At 43.3% G+C, this 20,360-nt stretch overlaps 2 protein-coding genes and 1 long non-coding RNA gene across 5 annotated transcripts; 1 reads left to right on the forward strand and 2 right to left on the reverse strand.

Annotated features, from left to right (window-relative positions):
• Positions 1–542: 542 nt before the first annotated feature.
• Positions 543–3,179, reverse strand: LOC143690992 (uncharacterized). The gene is made up of 4 exons (XR_013179306.1): positions 2,863–3,179; positions 2,668–2,751; positions 2,176–2,302; positions 543–1,632 (listed from the first exon to the last, which is right to left on the reverse strand). It is a non-coding gene; the product is annotated as an uncharacterized LOC143690992 (long non-coding RNA).
• TOMM22 (translocase of outer mitochondrial membrane 22) lies at positions 3,020–5,165 on the forward strand. The gene is made up of 4 exons (XM_077168854.1): positions 3,020–3,277; positions 3,545–3,663; positions 4,110–4,227; positions 4,465–5,165. Exons 1-4 carry the CDS (start codon positions 3,161–3,163, stop codon positions 4,537–4,539), a joined length of 429 nt encoding a protein of 142 aa, XP_077024969.1. The 5' UTR covers positions 3,020–3,160; the 3' UTR covers positions 4,540–5,165.
• A 1,251-nt stretch (positions 5,166–6,416) lies between these two features.
• JOSD1 (Josephin domain containing 1) lies at positions 6,417–18,937 on the reverse strand. 3 transcript variants are annotated; one of them, XM_077168845.1, is made up of 5 exons: positions 18,873–18,937; positions 17,669–18,498; positions 9,367–9,495; positions 9,012–9,206; positions 6,417–8,454 (listed from the first exon to the last, which is right to left on the reverse strand). In XM_077168845.1, the coding sequence occupies exons 2-5, from the start codon at positions 17,851–17,853 to the stop codon at positions 8,355–8,357; spliced, it is 609 nt and encodes a 202-aa protein (XP_077024960.1). In that variant the 5' UTR covers positions 17,854–18,498; positions 18,873–18,937; the 3' UTR covers positions 6,417–8,354. The 3 variants fall into 3 exon arrangements, with proteins under 3 accessions (XP_077024960.1, XP_077024961.1, XP_077024962.1); XM_077168846.1 differs by lacking the exon at positions 18,873–18,937 and adding an exon at positions 18,776–18,827; XM_077168847.1 differs by lacking the exon at positions 18,873–18,937 and adding an exon at positions 9,582–9,713 and having other exon boundaries at positions 17,669–17,780.
• Between the last annotated feature and the right edge of the window lie 1,423 nt (positions 18,938–20,360).

Genomic DNA, 20,360 nt, shown 5'->3' on the forward strand with positions numbered 1-20,360 from the left:
ACAGGAAGGAGCGGGCATTGTGGGTCTCCCTCTCTCCCACCACTGGCATCTGATGTGGCTGGAGCCAGAGACTTACACATCCTGCAGTGTGTGGGACAGTTCTGCAGTGAAGAGCAATTTTGGTATTTATTTTGAATAATAAGGAAAGCCATTAGGGAGTTTCAGCAGAGGAATGCCATGATCCAACTTGTTTTCCAAAGCATCCCCCTGCCTGCTGTGCAGGGAGAACAAACTGAAGAGGGGCAACGATATGGCAGTAGAAGAGAAGTGGTTAGATTCTAGATACCAGTGTTTGCTGGTGGATTGGGTATGACACAAGTCAAGCAAGGATAATCCTACCAGTGAAAGTTTCTTGAGAAAAGCAAAAAAAAAAATCACCCGTTTCTCATGGGTAAAAAGATCATACTTTTTAGTCAGTTATAGCCCTCAAGTTCTGGCTAAAATTCTTCCTCCTGTAAGCCTTTACTAACCCAGCCTACATTTGGGGCACCCAAGTAAACTGTGCTAACTACTTAATGTGATCTCTTGTAAACACTACAACAGAGAAGGACTGTCACTGAAGAGCTGAAGTAGAGAGTTCAGAGGGCCTGAGGCAAGTGAGTTTAGGATTAGAAGCACTAATCAGGAAACTTTACATTCTGAGTCCTAGCAGGGGGTCCATATACAAAGTACAGGGCTAATGTGTACTTTTTTATGGGAGGGGCTTACAGCTTTTATAAGCGTCTCAAAGGGATGCATTCCTCTGTCACACAACAAATTAAGAACCACTAGGGCAGGCCATGCTCAGCAGGCAGACTTCTTGCCTGCCATGCCGAAGACCCGCATTCAATTCCTGGTGCCTGCCCCACCCCCCAAAAAACAATATATTACCAGTTTTTCCAATTCTGACAGGAAAGGAAATGGAAAGGTCAAACAATAATGGGTTTGAGAGGATGGAGACGGAGGAGCTAGGAGGTCAGGATACTAAAACACCCCTCCACCATCCAGACACATTGCTGGCATGGGAGTCCCCACTCACTGCCTGGCACCCCTTGCCTGTCCACTTGTCTTTCAGTAGTCACTTCTGGCCTGGCATCAGACCCATCAATATGCTTTCTCTGTGCTGAGCATTTCTCCTTGAAACCCTCAGGTTTTCTTCCTCCCTCTCTGGCAGCTCCCCATTGAACCTCACAAGGTGGGAGGCCTCTGACCATTAAATGTCTGGTTTCACAGGGCTCTATCTTCTGTTTTCACACTGTCTTTTCTTGATTTCATTACTCCCAATGTCTTGAATCGGTGTAACATGATTCCCAGTATTTTTTGCTTTCCCTTGGCGATTTTATATTTATTCAAAAGAGCTCTTTGCCTTAAACATAATGTATTGCTCTTGAGCACATACACAAAATGAATAGGCTAAGATTTTTCTAAAACTTCTACCAATTAACATTGTGAAATTACTTTTTCACTTGAAGTCACTGATGTCTATACTTTCCACCTTCTCCACCTTCAAGTGTTGGAGGATTGCCCTCTCCACCTTCAACTGTTGATGTTCCAGCATTTCTTTAAAGAATATATTGCGGTGCACCGGTGGTTCAGTGGTAGAATGCTTGCCTTCCATGCGGGAGACCCAGATTAGATTCTCAGATCACGCACCTTAAAAAAAACGAGAAAGCAAAAAACAAAAGAACTAAAAATGCTGCCCTTGCATTTCCGTATAGCTTGGCTACGTAAAAAAACAAACATGCAAACTAGAGCATAATTCATAAGTGCACAGCTTGATGAATTATCTAAAGTGAACATACCCAAATAACACCACCCAGGTTAAAAAAAACAGAACTGGGGGGCCCACAGTGGCTCAGCAGGGAGAGTTCTTGCCTGCCATGCTGGAGACCCGGGTGTGATTCCCAGTGCCTGCCTATGCCAAAAACAAAAAAGACAAAAAAAAACAAAACAACTTTACCAGCACCCAGAAGCCATTCTCTTGACCCTTCTCATATATTACCCCCTTCCTCTTCATCAGAGGTAATCACCATCCTGACTTCTCATCATAGATTGGTTTTGCCTGTTTTTAAACTTTATATAAATGGAATCATACAGTAGGTATGATTTCAAGACATGAAAATTTTGTAGTCATATGTACCTCATCCCAAAATTGAAAAGAACTGTATCAGGAAGTAGTGTGAACCCCTTCTTTACCTCTGAAGTATGTGAGCAGAGAACAGTAACTTATTGTCCTGTCATCATGCATCAGATAAGGATTTGGACTCTCTAATCTTGAAATTCTGATTCCATGGTCAGTTGGCTGTAGGTGTATATCACATTCCTGTATAATTAATGATAGTGGGACTATTATACAGAGAAGTATTTTTATCATATAGGCAAAAAATTATTATAGATAATATCTAATGCTGGTGAGGGTGTAGGGAAAGGACACTTTTCATTTACTGTTGTGAAATTATACATGATAATTCTTTTGAGGACTATTAGCTAATATCTAGCAACAATTTAAATGTGCAGGAAACCCACTTCTAGAAATCTATCTTCCAGAAATGCTTGCAGCAATCCTGTACTGTGCCTGAATTTCACCTGTAAAATGGGTTGAGGGTTAAATGAGTGTATGTATATACAGACACATTCACACTTAGAGTATGCCTGGTACTTAAGTAGATAATAAATGTTAGCTCTTACCTTTGTTTTAGTACATTGGGATTGTTTACTTCATGTTTTCCCAGCTGACGGAAACAACATTCTTAGTCCTACCAAATAACACCCCTTAGGAAAAGGAAACAACATTCTTAGTCCTACCAAATAACACCCCTTAGGAAAATGAAATGATCAGTGTTTCTCAAACTAGGTGTGATCTCAGTGTGTTAAAATGCTCACCCTCATCTCACTGAACAAAATTACTGGGGGAGAAGGTATCCAGGAATCTGTATTGCAACAAGCTTCCCAGGTGGGCACAAGTGTTCACTGAAGTCTAAACCACGGGTTAAGATGGTGGAAGTCCCTTCAGGCACCAGGCACCAGCAAAATCGGCTAGCAGGAGTTCGAAGACTTCCAAGCCGGAAGGTGCCGCTCTCTCCCCAATCCCTTCCGGCCTCTCGGTTCCCGGAAGGGCAGTTCTATCCATTCTTGCTCTGCGCTCCTCTCCTCTCTTCCGTTTCCGGTGTCCCCTACAGCCATGGCTGCTGCCACCCCTGCCGCTGGCCCTGGAGCGCCGCTCTCCCCTGACGAATTACTCCCAAAGGGCGACGCCGAGAAAACTGAAGAGGAGCTGGAAGAGGATGACGACGAGGAGGTACCAGGGTCCCGGGGGGCTGCTAGGCGAGGAACGAAGATATGGGCGGGTTGCTGACGCGCCCGGGGATGTGGGCTCCGCGTGCTGCAGAATCCGGGTTAAGGCAAGTCGCGGAGGCGGCATCTCCGAGAGGCGGGATATGGAACCCCACCGAGCCCCCGGGCTGCCTTGGTGTAGGATCTCTCGGCCTCTCACCGAGCCGCAGCGGACCGGGTGGGTGGGTGCGTGCCGCTGCTTCGGCCAAGACCCCCGCCTCCTCCACCACAGCTAGATGAGACCCTATCGGAGAGACTGTGGGGTCTGACGGAGATGTTCCCGGAGAGGGTCCGGTCCGCGGCTGGAGCCACATTTGATCTCTCCCTCTTTGTGGCTCAAAAAATGTACAGGTAAGGGACAAGGGCAAACACATTGGGTTGTGCATGGTTTGTCTGTAGTGCTGTTAAAAGAACGGACTTCGAAAGCAGCAGAACTGGGTTCAGGGCAGCCTGCCACCGAGAGCATTGAGTGACCTTGGACTCGGTTTCCTTTTCTGTAAAGTGAAGATGCTTTACCTGGCAGCGTTCTTGTCCAGGACCATTTCAGATAATCTAAGATGATTAATGTATAAGCAGTGTTGTAAGTGAAAGAACTGAGGAGTGTTAAACTGCTGTCACTAAATATACAGCTGTTGAAACTGCGCCTCCTGTTTCTGGCAGGAGTGTTGTGCAACGGGTGGATAGAATGCACTTTTCGAAAACATTGGTTAGTGAAGGGTGTGGATGGTTTGATTACTGGTTTATCCTTGGGGAAGCTGTTTTTGTGTCTCTCCACCATGCTCACCCTTCCTCTGCAGGTTTTCCAGGGCAGCCTTGTGGATTGGGACCACTTCCTTTATGATCCTGGTTCTTCCTGTTGTTTTTGAGACTGAGAAGTTGCAAATGGAGCAGCAGCAGCAGTTGCAGCAGCGGCAGGTGAGCCCAGAAACTGGGGCTTTTTTGCCAGTAGTGGTGTTGAAAGTTGTTTATCTCTCTGGCACCAGAGATCAGCAGTTAACATGTGGGTAATGATTGTATCCATGCTTTTCTAGAAACCTGACTCTGCTCTAAGCATCGTTTTATAGACCTTGTCTGTCAGGGAGTCCGGTATAATGTAAATAAGATCCCTAGGCCTGTACAATGCCTTAATTCCCTTCTTTTTTTTTTTTACAGATACTTCTAGGGCCCAACACAGGGCTGTCAGGAGGAATGCCAGGGGCTCTACCTTCACTTCCTGGAAAGATCTAGATTGTTACTTCTCTATTAGAACGCCTTGGTGGGAGAAATTTGAAATTCAAGTGTTTGAACTGCTGATTATTTGGATTTTTTTTTTAACTGTGGCACACTGATCTATCTAAATCTAGTGAGAAGGCTTCCTACTTTCTCAGAGACTTCCAACTTGCAACTGTGCCCTTCACACTGTCCTGACTTAATTGCTCTGATACCAGAGTGCAGCCATGCAAGGTGGTTACTCCAACTCTGGCCACCCCACCCCTTTCACTAAATTGCTTCTAAGCAGAAGATCCCTGGCTATCCCATTGTGAAAGAGGAACTGATGCCAGTGGAGTAAGGAATCCCTGATCATTAATGACTGTCTTTTGTTTTTTGGCTGGAGATGTTGGGGAAGGATATACACACAGTTTATGAAACAGACAAAATGCATTATAGGTGTAGTTTGAAAAAGCCATTCACAATCCTTAGGTATGTTGAGGAGGAGGAGGGAAGGCTGGCAGTAGGCTTGACCACAGGTTAGACTGGAGGACAGAGCAGAAGCTCATTTCCTCTGTGCATTTTGGCTGTTAGACCTTTGTGTTTAAAAAAATAGTCAGTGCTCACTTTTTGTATTTAAATATTAAAAATGATTCCAACTCTAAGTGTCATCCATGTACTTGCAACACATACCTCAAGATTGCTTAGACCAGCTATTGCCACTTTGGGCCTGTAGAACATCTTGTAATTTTGTTTTGTTTTGTATGCTGTATGGCAGGGGTCACATTTCATTCTTTTTTTCCATGTGAGTATCCCATTATTACAGTAGCATTTGTTGAGTTTTTTTCTTTCATTGTTTGCTTGTTTGTTCTGTTATTGGGAAGTGCATGGACCAGGAATCAAAATGGGTCTCACCTGCATAGCAGGAGAGAATCCTACCACCGAACTACTCTTGCACCCCTGCCTCCTTTTTTTAAATATATTTTTTGTCCATAGAGCATTTTAGAATGGCAGACAAGTCCTTTTCCTTACATTTCTTCTCACCCAGGCCAGCATTACCATTCTACACTGATTGACCCCTGAGGGACAAGTTAGTTGTTTTCAAAAGTAAAATTTCTGAGGAAAATTCATTTTTGGCCAAGAATCCCTTAATATCATTAATAATCTTTACCCTGAATTCAGGCAATCACTTTCTGATCCCCCAGTTTAACACAAAGGGTTGGATCTATATTTGTATAGTCTACAATGGTAAGTTATAAAGTATTTGTAGAGATGACAGAGTACTGGTTTTTTGTCTTGGTGGGGAAGAGTTGCAAATAGGACTTTTTGTGCCCTTTTTTGGTTGATAATTGCCGAGAATCCACTGTAGCTCTGTCTTTGAATTCTGCAGTCTAACATAATCAATATTGAACACTGTGCCAGGTACCATACTCAGCATCTTATGTGGACTACTCAGTTATTGCTGCCATGCTGTACTTCACCTTTTACAGATGAGGAAATAGCCACAGAAAGGTTAACAGTAAGGGCTGGATCTAGATTCAATTCCATACAGTTCAACTGCAGAGCCCTGCTATATAGTCCAGATTCTGGGTTAATCAAGACCTTCTATTAAGATGTATGATCTTCCCTTTATTAACTAGGGAAAAAACGGCCACCAGGCAGTGCTGGTGTAGACATCTTATACTTAGCAGATGGGTTCTTCAAACTGTTAAGTCTAATTTTTTTGTAAACTCAAAAACATCCTGGGTGCTGCTTTTGAGTCAACTGTTGCTTTAAATATCTAGTCTGGATTTTTCTGATGAGAGGTTTGATCAAACCACAATATACCTATAAAAGATTCATGGTGGTGAGTTTTTGAAGACCTAACATACTGAAGTTTTTTTTCTTTACAAAAAGAATTCAGGCAGACAAGTAAGTTGATTTATGTATGGAGTTTTCCATTTTTAATATTTGGTTAAACAAAATACATCTTTTGTAAACAAACCCAGCACAAGGCCAACAAAAAAAAGGAATAAAAGCCAGGAAAACAAAGCCTAGGGTTGCCCCTTATTGGGTATCAGGGTCAGGCCTGCTCCCTTACTTAAAGGTGGGGCTTTTTGCCCTTGGGTACTGGCATGGGTCCCTGTTTCGAAGCACCAGAATTGGATATGAACAGAGAAACCAGCCCTGAAACATTTAAGTGTCTTTGCATATCCCATTGGCTCATGGATTCCAAGTCCATGGGAACTCCTTTGAAGTGCCATTTGTACAGGCCAAACAGATATGGATTGGGGTTTCTTCTTCCCAAGAAATGGCTTACTATCGCTGACACTGCCAGTGGACCCAAGGTCCTGCTTTTGACGGTCAGCAAGGTTGGCTGTATCTTCTGGCTGGTGGTGGTTGGAATGTCATTGTGCAGGGGTAAGGAGCTCCCTGTGGTGCCAAGCAGGTCTGGTGTAGAAAATGGTGCAGAAGAGATTGAGGCCAGCTGCTAGGAGGGTATAATGCGATAGCCACTTGGTGGCCTGTTACTCGGCATAAAAAAAAATGGCCTTGTTGGATTGAAGATATATGTGCAGAAAAAGTGCTGGTGTAAACATGCACTCCAGTCACAGTGGGGAGAAAGCCTCAGCTTTATCCCATTAAACTTGCTCAGGCTTGCCACACAAACCCTGGGCTGGCTTTGCTGCTGGAGAGAAGTCTGGCCAGAGGGGCAGCTCTCAGACCTGCCAAAACCACTGCATCTTGTAAGGGCTAGCCAGGCCATCCCTCTCACCCATGGGCCTTGAGGCAACCACAGCCAGCTTGGTGACATGTAGTGTGGTATGATACATAATTTCCCCTATTCCTCCCTGCCCCCCAAAATTACAGGAGAAAAGTGGCCGACTATTTAGTAGAGGTGGGGGTGGTCAACTCTGAGTTGATTTGTAAAGGAAATTCCAGAAAGATGATAAACCCAGATCCTATAACATAATACATATAACCATCCAACTTGTGGGCTTTTAAACGCAAAAACCTTATCTTCACAATACTTTCTTCGCCCAACTCAGTCTCAACGTAATGGAATTTGATATTGAAGGCAGACATTTTTTTCTGATTTTGCCAGTGGGCCAACTGGGAAAACTGCCCTTCTGCCTTGCCTTTTGTTTCAAGCCTTCTAAATCAATGTAGTGAAATGGTAGGAACAAAACAGTAAGAGCTGTTGAAAACGAGCCACCCTATACCTGTCCCAGTTTGGCTTTAGCCATGTCCTCTTAGGTATCTATCTTACCCGTCACATTAGAATATGCAGGACTCAACTACTTGGCTTAGAATATTACAGAGACTTTGCATTATAAACTCCAAGGATGGCCCTTAAAATGAGGGGGGTGGGTGGCAATGAGGGTTAGAGACATGCTGTACCACTGTTGGGGCTTTGGAGATGGTTTCCTGAGTGACTTGTATGCTCTGGGTCCTTCAAGTCAGTCACATGGGCTTTGTGTGTTTTGTCTTCAGACCCATTGATTTGACAGAAAAGGGCAAATGGAGACAGCATCTCCAGGTGAGTCTGGAGCAACAGTGACTGATTAACTCCAGCTGAATTTGTGTCAAGTCCTCATAGAAAGGGGAAAATAGGCTAAGACCTACTTTTCTTTCTCCTTTCTTCTATTGCTTATTCTAAGCACACCGAGCTCCTACCTTCCTTTCCCACAAAACCAAAACAAAACCCACTGGTTATTGTAATAGTTCCCATGTCTGTCCTATTGCACTGTCAAATCTGTGGAGGGAACCTGACGAGATGTTTGGGGCAGTGGTAAGGGCAGACCCACTGTATAGGCCACAGCACATTACAGGATTGAAGGGGTGAGGTGAGAGGGAAGTTGGGTAGAACTGCATCACACATCAGCCCTCCAACTCTGGTGGGCCTCCACCTCTTCTGGTACCACCAGCAGGAGTTCACAGTTCTTTCCTCGCAAATGATGTTTTAGAAATTTCCTATGGAATAAAGGGTAAAGGGAAGAGAAAATGAAATGCCAGTGAAATGCAAATTCCAGTCTCAGGGCCATATGTTCACCAGAAACCTCATTATACCCTTGCTGCCTTGAAAACACTAGTAGTAACCTACATGTTCCTATTTTTGCTCCTCATATTTCTGCCAACAGTAGCTGGTTCTGTGAGGGACAGAGCCCAATGTACTTCAAAGTACGGAACTTATAATTGTGTAAAAGTTTCTTATTTGGTCACAGGGAAATTGAGCCCTCTCTGGCTTGAATATTAATGTCTTCCTTTTTCTCAACTGGTGACTGTATTGTTGCAGTTGCCTATGCAGGTCCTACCAGGTCAGATGGCCAGTATTTCAGATGTGGAATTTCCCTACCAAAGGGAATTAAAGTCTTCCAAGTCAGACCCTTAGATCTAAACAAGGCAGAGAGACAACATCCAAGGAGATAGAAATTTCATTAGTGCTTCTCCTTTGTTAAATAACTAAAGATGAGCTCAACTTCCCCAGCATACCATATCCCAGCACATTAGCCACTACAGGCCGAGACTACCTGAGCTCGCTCTCGCCTCCAATCCACTCTGGCACCTTCAGTTTGGAATCAAGGTTGTAGTAGGCACCTCCCACCTCTCGAACGCAGATCCAGTGCTGCCTTTTTAGAGGCAACTTCAATGGACCCCAGCACAGGCTGGAGGGCAGATTCATGATGAAGCCCATGACATTAGTGAGAGCAATGACACTGACATCCCTGCAGAAGAGAAAGGGTGTCAGGCTCTGAGGCAGCCAATTTCCCAAGGTTCCCTGGCTGTAATACCACACTCACTTCCCACTCAGGCCATGAGTTCCAGTACTAAAGGCTTTCACCACAATCATGCTCTTTTCCATCAAGTCAAGTCTAGGCAGATTACCTGCGCTTGTCCCACCAAACAGCCTCATAGCCTTTGGTCTGAAGTGCTGCCATGATGACGTTCACGTCGTAGTTCCCATTTCCCAGCATGCTCTTCTTGTGGGGTGTCACCATGGTATTTGGAGACAACCTACAAATGTGAACAGGAGGCCTGAGACTTGCTAGTTTGCCTAACGTTTGCTGGCCCTGTACTACCAGGGACAGAAAAACACTTACCACTGCTTGTCTCTCTCGTTCAAGGGCAATTTAATGAGTTTCAACCAAAATACTGTAGCCAGGCTCCTGCTGCCTAGGGGTTGTCTCTGTTTTGATGCAGAACACTTCATTTGGGGGTGGGTGGGTATCTACCTGCCATTTAGAAAGGAAAGCATGTCCAAAATGAAGTAAAAGGACACAAGCATGTTCCATGGAGGGGTCTCATTTATGAAATCCTCAGTTGACCCATTTCTGCAATTGTTTTTGCTGCACTGCTGATCTTCCTGCCTTGATGCCTTTTTTTTTTTTTTAGGAAAAAAAAACAATCTGCATGGATAGTAATTATCATTACTTATGCTGTTTGCTGTTTAAGTGCTTTCTATTAAGGCTTGCACACTTGGTGATCATTACTCATTCATGCTCAAAGGGGCCGAGGCAGGTAATATAAATGTAGGAATTGGGACAGATGTAGGGGCCATTAAAAAGTAGTGAGGGCTTTGTTAAGCTTGAATTCCTGACCCACACAAAGGTACTGCAAATATACACATGCATGTGTCTGTACAATACTTGAATATTTTCTTAAAAACATTTAAAACACATGAAAAAATATCAACTGAAAAAATTTTTTTGTTAGATGAAACTTAACTGCTCTCTTGGTTTGCCCACCCAGTTTAAGCCATTTTTCTTGTAAGTTTTACTAGCTCCTCCTTCCTCTTAAGATAAAGTCCACATCTAAGGCCTTCCCAATCCTATTATTTTGTTTCCTGAGGTATGTTAAGCTACGATCTGAGGTAAGGCTAATTTGAAGGAAGGGTCAAAATGTCATCTACCTTCCTATGAAGGGAAGAAAGATGTGAAGAGTGCTTCAGGAACAAAAGAAGAGGGCAGAGGCCCAAGAGGTTACTAAATGCCCTGTCCAGAGGAAAATGACAATTTGGTAAGCTAAGGATTCAACTCTGAAAACTTAAGAAACTTTATAAAGTTTTTTTTTTAAACTTTAAACACAGAACATGCTCCTAACATTGCTTAAAGCCTTCCAATGGTTCCCAAAGCACCTGTGCCTTCCCAACTTACAGGACTTAGGATATGCTGACCTCACCTTGTTACCATTTATCACACTGACCTCTCTATCCCTTGAACATAAATCTCATTCTTACTGAGGGTCTTTGCACTTACTAGTCATTCTTGCTATCTGGAATGCTCTTCCCCTAAATCTTCAGTTGATCTGCTCCTTATTATTTGGGTCTCAAATGTTGAAATGTTCCCCATGTTTGTTCATTTATTTTTTCCCCCATGTTTATTTTTATTATCCTATTGCTTTTCTTGTAAATATTAGTAGTAAACCCTTAAAATGAAAAGGGCTTATGTCTTGTCTCCAGAGTTACCCAGAAGGGAGATCTGAGGACACTAAACTGTCCTCAGATAATTAATTAATAAAATTACTATAATTTTATTATAATAATTATATCATTAATCAATTAATAATATAATTATATTAATTATAATAACTATATTATTATTATGATAATAAAATTATTATAAAATAATAATGATATTATTATTTTACTGGTAATAATTGCTGTCATGTACTGAAAACCTCTATGCCAAACACTATGACTAATGTTTTCATACATCTCATTTAATCCTCACAATAAATCTACGAAGGTATGATTTATTATTTCCATTTCAGAGAAAAAACTGAAGTCTGATGATGTTCAATGACTTGCCCATGATCACCTTCTGTACACACGATACAACAGTGATTCAAACTCAGGTTTGTTTGAAACCAAACTCGTGCTTGCTGTCTTATGGTGAGGACCCACGAATTAGAATGGGTGGTGGTGGTGGGTTGATAAAAAAGGCTGGGAGCACTGCCTGAGTTCCTAAGGTCTGGGCCTAAAAAGTGGCTTAATAACACAAAGGTCTTCAGTGGGTTCTTTTAAATGAGAAAGCATATGAAAAAAAGCCTGACTCAAGAGATAGCAAATTTTTTTCCTGTAAAAATTTTTCAATGACTTCTCATTAATTTCAAAATCTTTGACCTATATGTACATGAAGGCTACAAAAAAGGGAGATGCTGAATCTTCTACCTCTTTTACCATCTGACACCCCACCAAACTCAAACCTTAGAGCAGTGCCTCCCCAAATGTGTTCCTGGAGATATTAGAGGGCCTTACCTCTCTCAGCCAACACAAGTAAACTCACTGCCCTTCCCCTCTCTACATGGGACATGACTCCAAGGGGTGTGGACCTTCTTGGCAACGTGGGACAGAAATCCTAGAATGAGCTGAGACTCAGCATCAAGGGATTGAGAAAACCTTCTCGACCAAAAGGGGGAAAAGCAAAATGAGACAAAATAAAGTGTCAATGGCTAAGAGATTCCAAACAGAGTCCAGAGGTTATCCTGGAGATTATTCCTATGCATAATACAGATACCACCTTTTTAGTTAAGATATAGTGGAGAGGCTGGAGGGAACTGCCTGAAAATGTAGAGCTGTGTTCCAGTAGCCATGTTTCTTGAAGATGATTGTATGATATAGCTTTTGCAATGTAACTGTGTGATTGTGAAAATCTTGTGTCTAATGCTCCTTATCCACAGACGATTAAAACATATGGATTAAAAATAAATAATAAGAGGAACAAATGTTATAATAAATTTAGTAGACTGAAATGCTAGTGATCAATGAAAGGGAGGGGTAAGGGGTATGGTATATATGAATTTTTTTTGTTTTCTTTTTATTTCTTCTGAATTGATGCAAATGTTCTAAGAAATGATCATGATGATGAATATATAATTATGTGATGATATTGTGAGTTACTGATTATATATGTAGCATGGAATGATCATATGGTAAAAATGTTTGTGTTTGTATGTTGGTATGTTTAATAAATAAAATTGAAAAAAATAAAAAAATAGAGGGGCCCCAGAAGGCAGTCAGTATAATAGCTGAATGAATCAACTAAGTAAACAGGTTTCCTGCAGGATTTCTTGGAGCTCCAATATGCTAATATTCACTTTGAGTCTTCAGAAGAAGGGGTATAATATGCTTTGGTTCCCAAACATTTGACCACACAGCCACACATTTTTTGAGGTACATCTTGCAGGATTAGTGTTCCAAGGATTTCACTTTCCTGGCCTTCTATCTTCCATTTTTAATTCTAATCCTTTCCTGTCTTTTCCCATTACCTCTCTCCTAACTAGAAGACTCTCACTTCACACCTGGATTTTTGAAACAGGCTCCAAAATCAATCTCCTTACTTCCAAAACCCTCCTTCCACCAATTTGTCCTGTAAGTTCCTGCTACAATTCATCTTCCCAAAACATCAAGGCATCACTTCACTTCTTCATATGTGAACTAAAAACAGTCAGCTGCCCGATGAGTTGATCCTCTGTTTCCTCATTTTTTTAGTGTAATCCAGGCACGAGGATTATTTTGGCCTCTATTATTTTATGCTATTTCCTCTTCCAAGCCAAATCCTACAGCTTCTTCAAACTCAACCTCATGTCCTTTCTCTTCCATGGCTTTCCTGGCTCCTCTGTGTAACCGAAAAAGATGATTTGGAGAACCACAGAGACCTGTGTTCATATTCAAGCACCATCACTACTAATTATGAAATTTAAACTCTATGCCTATGACCTCATCTGTAAAAAAGAATGACTGCTATTATATAGGACCACTGACGAATGCAGTTATTTTATTTATGTCCAATCAAAGAGCAAATCCTCTAAGCAAAGGGCAGGCTCTTACTACTCTGTACCCCTCACAGCCAGACATTGGTAACTTAAAAAACATGTGTTGGCCAAACCATAGCATTTTGTGATCAATACAGGAAAAGCTGAGAATAGCTTCCATCTCATTTGGAGAAGAGGGGTGATTTGAGTGTGTGTGTGCTCCATTTGGAGCACCCACTCTCACCACATAAGTATTTGCTTTTACTTAAACACTTATCGAGTGCCAAGTGTCCACTTTATTATGATCCTGAAACAGATTTTAACCCTCTATTTTAAATAAGCTCAGGGGCAGAGGGATTATGGTAATTTGCACAGTCATACACAGCTCAGGTTTGTATGAATCCACACAGAGCTTGGATTCAACCACTAAGCCTAAATTATACTACTGAGATGTCGCTTGGATATTTCAACACCTGGTCCCACTTAAGTCCATCAAATCTAGTTCTGATTCCAGTGGAAGGTTTTTTTCAGGCTCCTTTGCAAACACCTGTTCAGGACTGCCTTAATGATTTCCATAGAAATCCTTGGCTGTTCGCCAGCCTCTCATCTTTGTCATCACTGCCAGAGGTTAGAACTGTGAGATTTGGATATCTAAAAGAGAAAAGATGGGCTCTCTTCTGGTCTCCACTAACATCTATGCCCTCAAATAAGTCTGGCCCTCTCTCATGGTTACCACCGTGTCTGGTTATTTTGACAATTTTGGATTTTAATGAAAAGGGAGACAGAGACAGTTTCTCAATTAATTTCCCTTCAAATTATTAATTTCCTTTTTATTGGTCTGAAGAGATGTGACAGAAAATAAGGCTCAGAACTTCCTGATGGGTTTTTTTTTCTTTTGGGGTGCATGGTCTGGGAATCGAACCCAAGTCTCCCGCATGAAAGGTGAGCATTCTACCTTATGGGTTTTTAAATGCTTAAATGAATTAATATACACAAAGCATGACTCATGGGGCTAGGCACACAGGAGCCCTTTCTAAGAACTTGGCTACTTCTACTACTAACACGTGTTCTGTCTGGCCTTCAGACAAATCTTTGGATGCTATCACTCTAAACCCCTTTTTGCCTTTTATAATCCATCATAAATTTAAATTTGGTCCAATCTCCCTTGCTTGGGGAACTGTTAATGAGGGGAGCTGGAGGACTTCCCTTCTGTGGTAGAGAATGCTGATTGTTCTATATCCATAGCTTCTTTGTCCCTTCCAATTTTAGATTTTCTTCTCATACCAAGCTAGTCTTCTTCTAGCTAGATTTTAATAGCTATTATATTTGAGAGAGGAATACATATCTGGCTGAAAGAACTTTTGATCACTGGAAAATTGTCACGAGTCTACCGAAAATATTTGAGGCCTTAGGATTTTCAAAACAATCTAACCAAAGCTGCTACTGCATCACTTGACTTACAAGTCCCCTTCTTTTTCAAAGGATAGACAAATAAATGATAAAATGTATGAGATCAAATATTCATATCAATAAAAACACACTGGTGACACCTGCCCAATTTCTCTGATTTTTACTCCAATTGCACATGTTGAAAACTGATCCTGTTCAAACCAATGACCTCCTTTTGTTGTCACTGCAGATGCTGCCACTATCTTGAAACCCTAGTCAGAGCCTTTGAGCACCTCTGACTCCTCTGTTTCCTAACGCTTGTTGTTGCCCAGTCATTAGCTCATTATTTTCTACGGTCCTATTCATTTCTATCCCCAAAATGAGTCATCTCATATCTACACTATATTGAAACTCCACCCTGCTTTTGTATGACTCCTCTTTCATCTGGCCAAAATTCAACTGCTAGGATGAACTTCCTTTCAACAAATGGTGCTAATGAAAGTTTTTCTCCCATTTCTACCATTCATTAGCTACATCTTCATAAAAGCATGGAACTTGAGACCTGGGAATTTAAAAGTATCTAGTTAAAACTGCCAGCATTTCTCTTCATTAAGATACAAAGAGAGCATCTTTTTGTTTTTAAATTGCTCTGAATTCCATGGCTCTAACTTCACTTAAATCTATCCTCAGGGACAAAGTTCTGTTCAGTTTTGTTTTTTTATTTCGATAGTGCCTTAGCAGTGCCTGGCATATTGCAGGCAACTAGGAATGTTTGTTTAAAAAATTCCATCTTCTCTCCCTCACCTCTTCTCCCTTTGCTTTTTCCCCCTTTCAAACTTCATTTTTTGTTCGTACCTATCCATACAGAATCTTCCCACACAAAATAATATATAGAATTCCACCTCTGGAATGGGGAGGGAGTAGTTTGCTTTTACTTTGAGGTGGATCTTTATATTGTGCAGACAGGGAATTAAGGAGTGCAGAACAATTTGTTAAAGCATTTTAAAAGCCAAGAATAAAACCCTGGTTCCATGTGGGCGTTTTAGCAAATATTTGGCATTCTTTCATCCAGGGAAAACGTATGAAAGACTCCTGCCTTTATCCACTAACGCTTTATGTTCACAGCCCAGATCTTCAGCCACAGGCCTAACTTAATAGCAGAGTGAACAGTTACTGATGATAGTCCAATAGCTCTGATGACCTTTCCAAATACCCCAGCAGCAGCAGAGCCGTTAGGCCCTGGAGTCACAAAGCCTAGCCCTGTGAACTCTCTGTGCCATCATTTCCTCAAGTGGGAAATAAAATCCACCTCCTGAGATAACTGTGAGGACTGAGTCAAGGCAAAGAAAGCACTCAATACAGTGCTCTGCAGACTAAGTGTGCAAAAGTGTTGGTGATGGTCGCTGGAGTTACTCCCCTTGTCGGATCAGTGGCCTAAATTTACACACGTGAAAAACTTGTCTACCCGAGTACGACTGGATATACAGAATCCTGACTCCTGTATCTACTTATTAGTGAGGCAAACTGGGCAAATCACTTACCTTGAACCCTAGTTCCGTCATTGATCAGGTTATTCTAAGAGTATTACATATAACAAAGTACATATTTATATAGTCCAAATCACCAGAACATTTAGGTACTCATTTTGAGTTCTGTCCTTCTCTTTAATGTTTGATTAGGAAATAACCTGCAAATATCCAATTAAGAGTAGAACTATCAATGCTTGGCCTACAAGGAAGTAATCCAGTGGAATGGGTCCTCCTTTCTACTCCTTTCAGTTATATGACTTGGTGACCTGGGACAAATGATCTCACCTCTGAGACCCCCATTTCCTGAAGTGTTCACTACACTTGCTACCAAATAATGACCATGACGCAAATGACACATTTGCCCTGCCAATGCATCATGATGGATATGGGTGGCATTGGAAAACAGTTACCCTCATTAAAATATTGTCAGCACACTGGAATTAACATTCTTTTAAGAAAGGCCTGTTTCTTTTCGGTAAATAGTCCACACCTATGCGTCACATATCATCCAAAACAGGTTGCTTCCAGTTGTAATTCATGTCCTTGTGGGGCAATAATTTTATCTCAGAGTGAAGAGAGTCAGAAAAGGGTCACTTGTTGGGAGAACTTTTTCACTTTCTCTGCAGTGGAAACTAAGCAGGCCCACCCCTCTCTAGCTGAAGTGACTGATCAGACAGGTCAAAGGTCCTACAGACTGCAGACACACTGCCTGTGTCCATCTAGAAACTACAGAACTAATTTTCAAATCCTTTGGTAAAAGAATTTTAGAAACTCAAAGCAGAGAAAAAAAGCCAAACTTCTGCCAACCTGTGGGATGGTATTTGGCTTTCAAGTGGATTAGAAAGTCCATTTAGGATGGAATAGAAAGAGGAGGGCATCTGAAGTCAGCTTCAAATAGCTTTGTTACTTGAATAATTTACCTGACCTTTCTACATGCTTCAATATCAGCAAAACAGAGACAGTATAATGCCTGTTGAGTTTGAAAAGTACCAAGGCCAGAATATGGCTTCACAGAGAAGCTGGCCACTGTGTGTATATGCCTTTCTAGTGATATATACACCACATTCCACCTTCGAAAACAGATGACTATGTACATATCTTGTCCCCCTTACAGAGTGTAAACTCTTTGGGGGCAGAGCTTGAGAGGCATTACAGTACAGTGGTGAACAACACAGCTACAAACCTGAATTCAACACTGGCTCTTACGTAAGTTTTGGCAAATTACTTAATCTTTCAGCACCCTGTTTTTAATCTGTAAAATGGAAAACAACATGTATAACACGCATTCCACAGAATTGTTAAGAGGATCTTATAAGATAATAAACTGAGGCACTAGCATGCTGCCTAGCACTTAGTAAGTGCTCAATAAATGGTAGTGATTTTCTTTCCCAGCCCTGCATCCGTATGAGCTGCTAATAGCATATAGCTAATAATTCCCGTTCGCTTGAAGGTATATGTAGCTGAGACACTCCCAACCCCAATTAAATATAAACACGCCAAAGGTAAGGGTCCCCTACCTCTGGAAAATCTCTTGCAGCGTTTCTCGGGTGAAGGCATTGCTGTCCTGGAAGACGTTATTGAGGGCATGAAGAGCACAAAGCTCTCTGCGCTGTTTCTCATGGTAGATCTGGGGGGGTGTTGCCTGGGGCAGTTCCAATGATTCAGATTTGGCCTTGTCTCCTTTCCATGGCACGCAACTCATGTTTTTCGTTTTAGGTTCCAGAGAGGGCTAAAAAGCACCCCACCCTTCCCTCCTGAGGAAGAATGTAATCAGTCTTTTCCAAGGTTCCTGAGATCCACCTTACTCTATGTTGTCCATGATTTATGCTTTGTCACTGAGAGAAAAGGTTGTAATCAAAAGGAAAAAAATCCACCTCTTCCTTCTTCTCAACAGACAAAATAACTTCTGGATTAGTATATTTTGCTACCACTGCCAAAGTGCAGAATTAAAAAAAAAAACACATAGAAAATCTAAGATCGTATGTCCTTTTCCTCCCCTCCCCTCCCACCCCCCTCCAAAAAACACGATTTTCTTGCTGTATTTTTCCTTTCAGCAAATGCCAAGCAAGCCTTAACACGAGAGGACCAAACCGAACTGCTCACATCGCTCCTTTTCTTCCATTTCTTTCCAACCACACGCCACTCACTCAGGACACAAGGCCTAGGTGGTGGATAAGACGCACAATCCGAGCAGCTAGCGAGGGCTGGCCAGCGTGGGATCGCGGGCCGTGCTGTAACCTCGGAGGCGGCACTCCATCCCCTTGAATGCGGTGGGACCCCGCAGGGCGCGGACCCAGACGGGCAAAGCTCCCTCGAAAACGGGGACTCTCGTCCCCTCGCCGCGGCCCTGCGGAGGAGAAAACTCCAGTCAGCTCCGGCGTCGGTCGTGTGGTCTCGCAGGGCCAGACTGGCTGGGGAAGTGGCGCGGAAGATCCGGCCCCTGCCCGAGGGAAGGTCCCGCGCTGCGGGGTGGGGCCGGTCAATCCACCTCGCCCACAGGGACCCGAGCGCGCGGGGACGGGCCCACTCGGCTCGCCGTCCCCACCCCAGCTCCCTGACTGTCACGTGAGTGCCAGCCGAGGCGTCCTCCCGCCGCTTCCCCACCCCCGACCGGCCCCCAGCACCGTCGGGACAGGTTGGGAGACAACGCCGGACGCCCGCCAACACCACCGCGGCCGGCCGCCTCCTGGGCCGCGCGTGCTGGCGTGCGGGAGCGCGCACCTGAACCCGACGTCCGCGCCTTGCCCGTCGCGTGCTCCGGAAACGCCCTCCTGCGTCGTCCCGGCCACCGCCCAGTCGCGCCGTCACGCCTGACGTCCGCCTGACGTCAGCGGTGCTGGTGTTTGAGCCCTGGCCGCGAGCGGCTGTGGGGCGGGTAGCTCGAGCCTTCTATGCATCCCCGTGCGCGGCGCTGGAGTGGGGCCGCGGGTTGGGTCGGTTCCTGGTTCCTTGGCGCTGCTCCATCCCGGCTGGGCACGGGCGTCCCTCGGGGATCTCGCCCGCCCCTCCGGGCCTTGGCCCTGTTCCGGGTCGGTGGCCCCGCCTGCGTCTGCCTTTCTTGGCTCTCCCCACCCTTGTCCTCTCCGTGCCGAAATGCTTTCGCTAGCTGTTCTTGCGGTGACAGTTTCATGTTTCTCTACCGAGCCGTTCGCCAGGTGATTTCAAAGCACCTTACTGAGTACATCGGGTAAATAATGTGGGCTCCACTGCCCCGCACTTTGCTGGGAGCGCAGAGGTTACATGCTTCCCCCGGAGTCACAAGTGAAATGGAGACTCCTGTTTCAGTTTCTTAGGATAGTGTTTCAGTTCACTATGCCCGAAACCATGGTCTACTCGCCCTCGGGCTCGCTCCGGCCTCTCTTTGGTTGCCACAGAGCTCTCCTCTCTTCCTTTTTTCAAGGCCTACCAAAGCGCATTGTGTCAGAGGAAGGTAAACTGTTGGCAGTCTCACATGAATTTAATTCTTTCCCTTTATCTCCTAGGCATGTGAAAGACATCAGAGCAAGTATTATGTCTGTCTTAGCAGCCCTCCTTTTGCAGTTTTGTTTGGAAAATTGGAAAACCAATAAAAGAAAAAGTAGCACTACCAATTCAGTCATTTCTTTAATCTTAGTTCAACACGACTCTTTCATTACACTCAGCATGTTCCTGAGTGCTTACCATGTGGTAGGGAGGTCTTCTGCCACGATCTTGACAACTCTTGAATTATTAAAATTTTTTTTTAAAAAAAGGAAAGCCAGTTTTGCGTTAGTTATATTTATGCAAGATTAATTACTGAGGGCTTGCTATGCAGCACGCACTGTTCAAGTGCTTTACCTAAATTAACTCATTTACTGGTAATTATCCTGTGAGGTAGGGACTTCAGTTTTTTTAGAGGAAACAAGTTCAAAGAGGTTAAGTAACCTCCCTGGAGGTCACACAGTAATTAGTGGATCCAGGTATTGAGTCTAGGCCCCAGCTTATCTTCAGAAAGAGGCGGGAAGGGAATTCCCTCTCTAAAATGTGATTTTAGACATCCCCATTCAATTCAAGAAGCACCTACTCTGAGAACATCTCTTCTGGGCAAAGCCCAAGAGTAGGAAGGACTATGTTTTTTTTAGTTATATTAGTTGTGAGCTCATTCTGGAAGAGGCAGTTGGTAAGGGGTTAAGTATCAGTTACCATTCTAGGATACAATACTTCCTTATTTGGCTTTTTTTTTTTTTTTAA

This window comes from Tamandua tetradactyla, chromosome 7, assembly GCF_023851605.1.
Source record: "Tamandua tetradactyla isolate mTamTet1 chromosome 7, mTamTet1.pri, whole genome shotgun sequence".
NCBI classification, from domain to species: Eukaryota; Metazoa; Chordata; class Mammalia; order Pilosa; family Myrmecophagidae; genus Tamandua; species Tamandua tetradactyla.

Excerpts from the sequence above, each read along its gene's own strand:
- TOMM22 (XM_077168854.1), top strand. The coding sequence starts at position 3,161 with ATGGCTGCTGCCACCCCTGCCGCTGGCCCTGGAGCGCCGCTCTCCCCT. Across the intron at positions 3,278-3,544 it reads AAGAGGATGACGACGAGGAG|CTAGATGAGACCCTATCGGA; the intron begins GTACCAGGGTCC and ends CCTCCACCACAG. Across the intron at positions 4,228-4,464 it reads AGCAGTTGCAGCAGCGGCAG|ATACTTCTAGGGCCCAACAC; the intron begins GTGAGCCCAGAA and ends TTTTTTTTACAG.
- JOSD1 (XM_077168845.1), bottom strand. The coding sequence starts at position 17,853 with ATGAGTTGCGTGCCATGGAAAGGAGACAAGGCCAAATCTGAATCATTG. Across the intron at positions 9,496-17,668 it reads CTGCAAGAGATTTTCCAGAG|GTTGTCTCCAAATACCATGG; the intron begins GTAGGGGACCCT and ends TCACATTTGTAG. Across the intron at positions 9,207-9,366 it reads GTTTGGTGGGACAAGCGCAG|GGATGTCAGTGTCATTGCTC; the intron begins GTAATCTGCCTA and ends TCTCTTCTGCAG.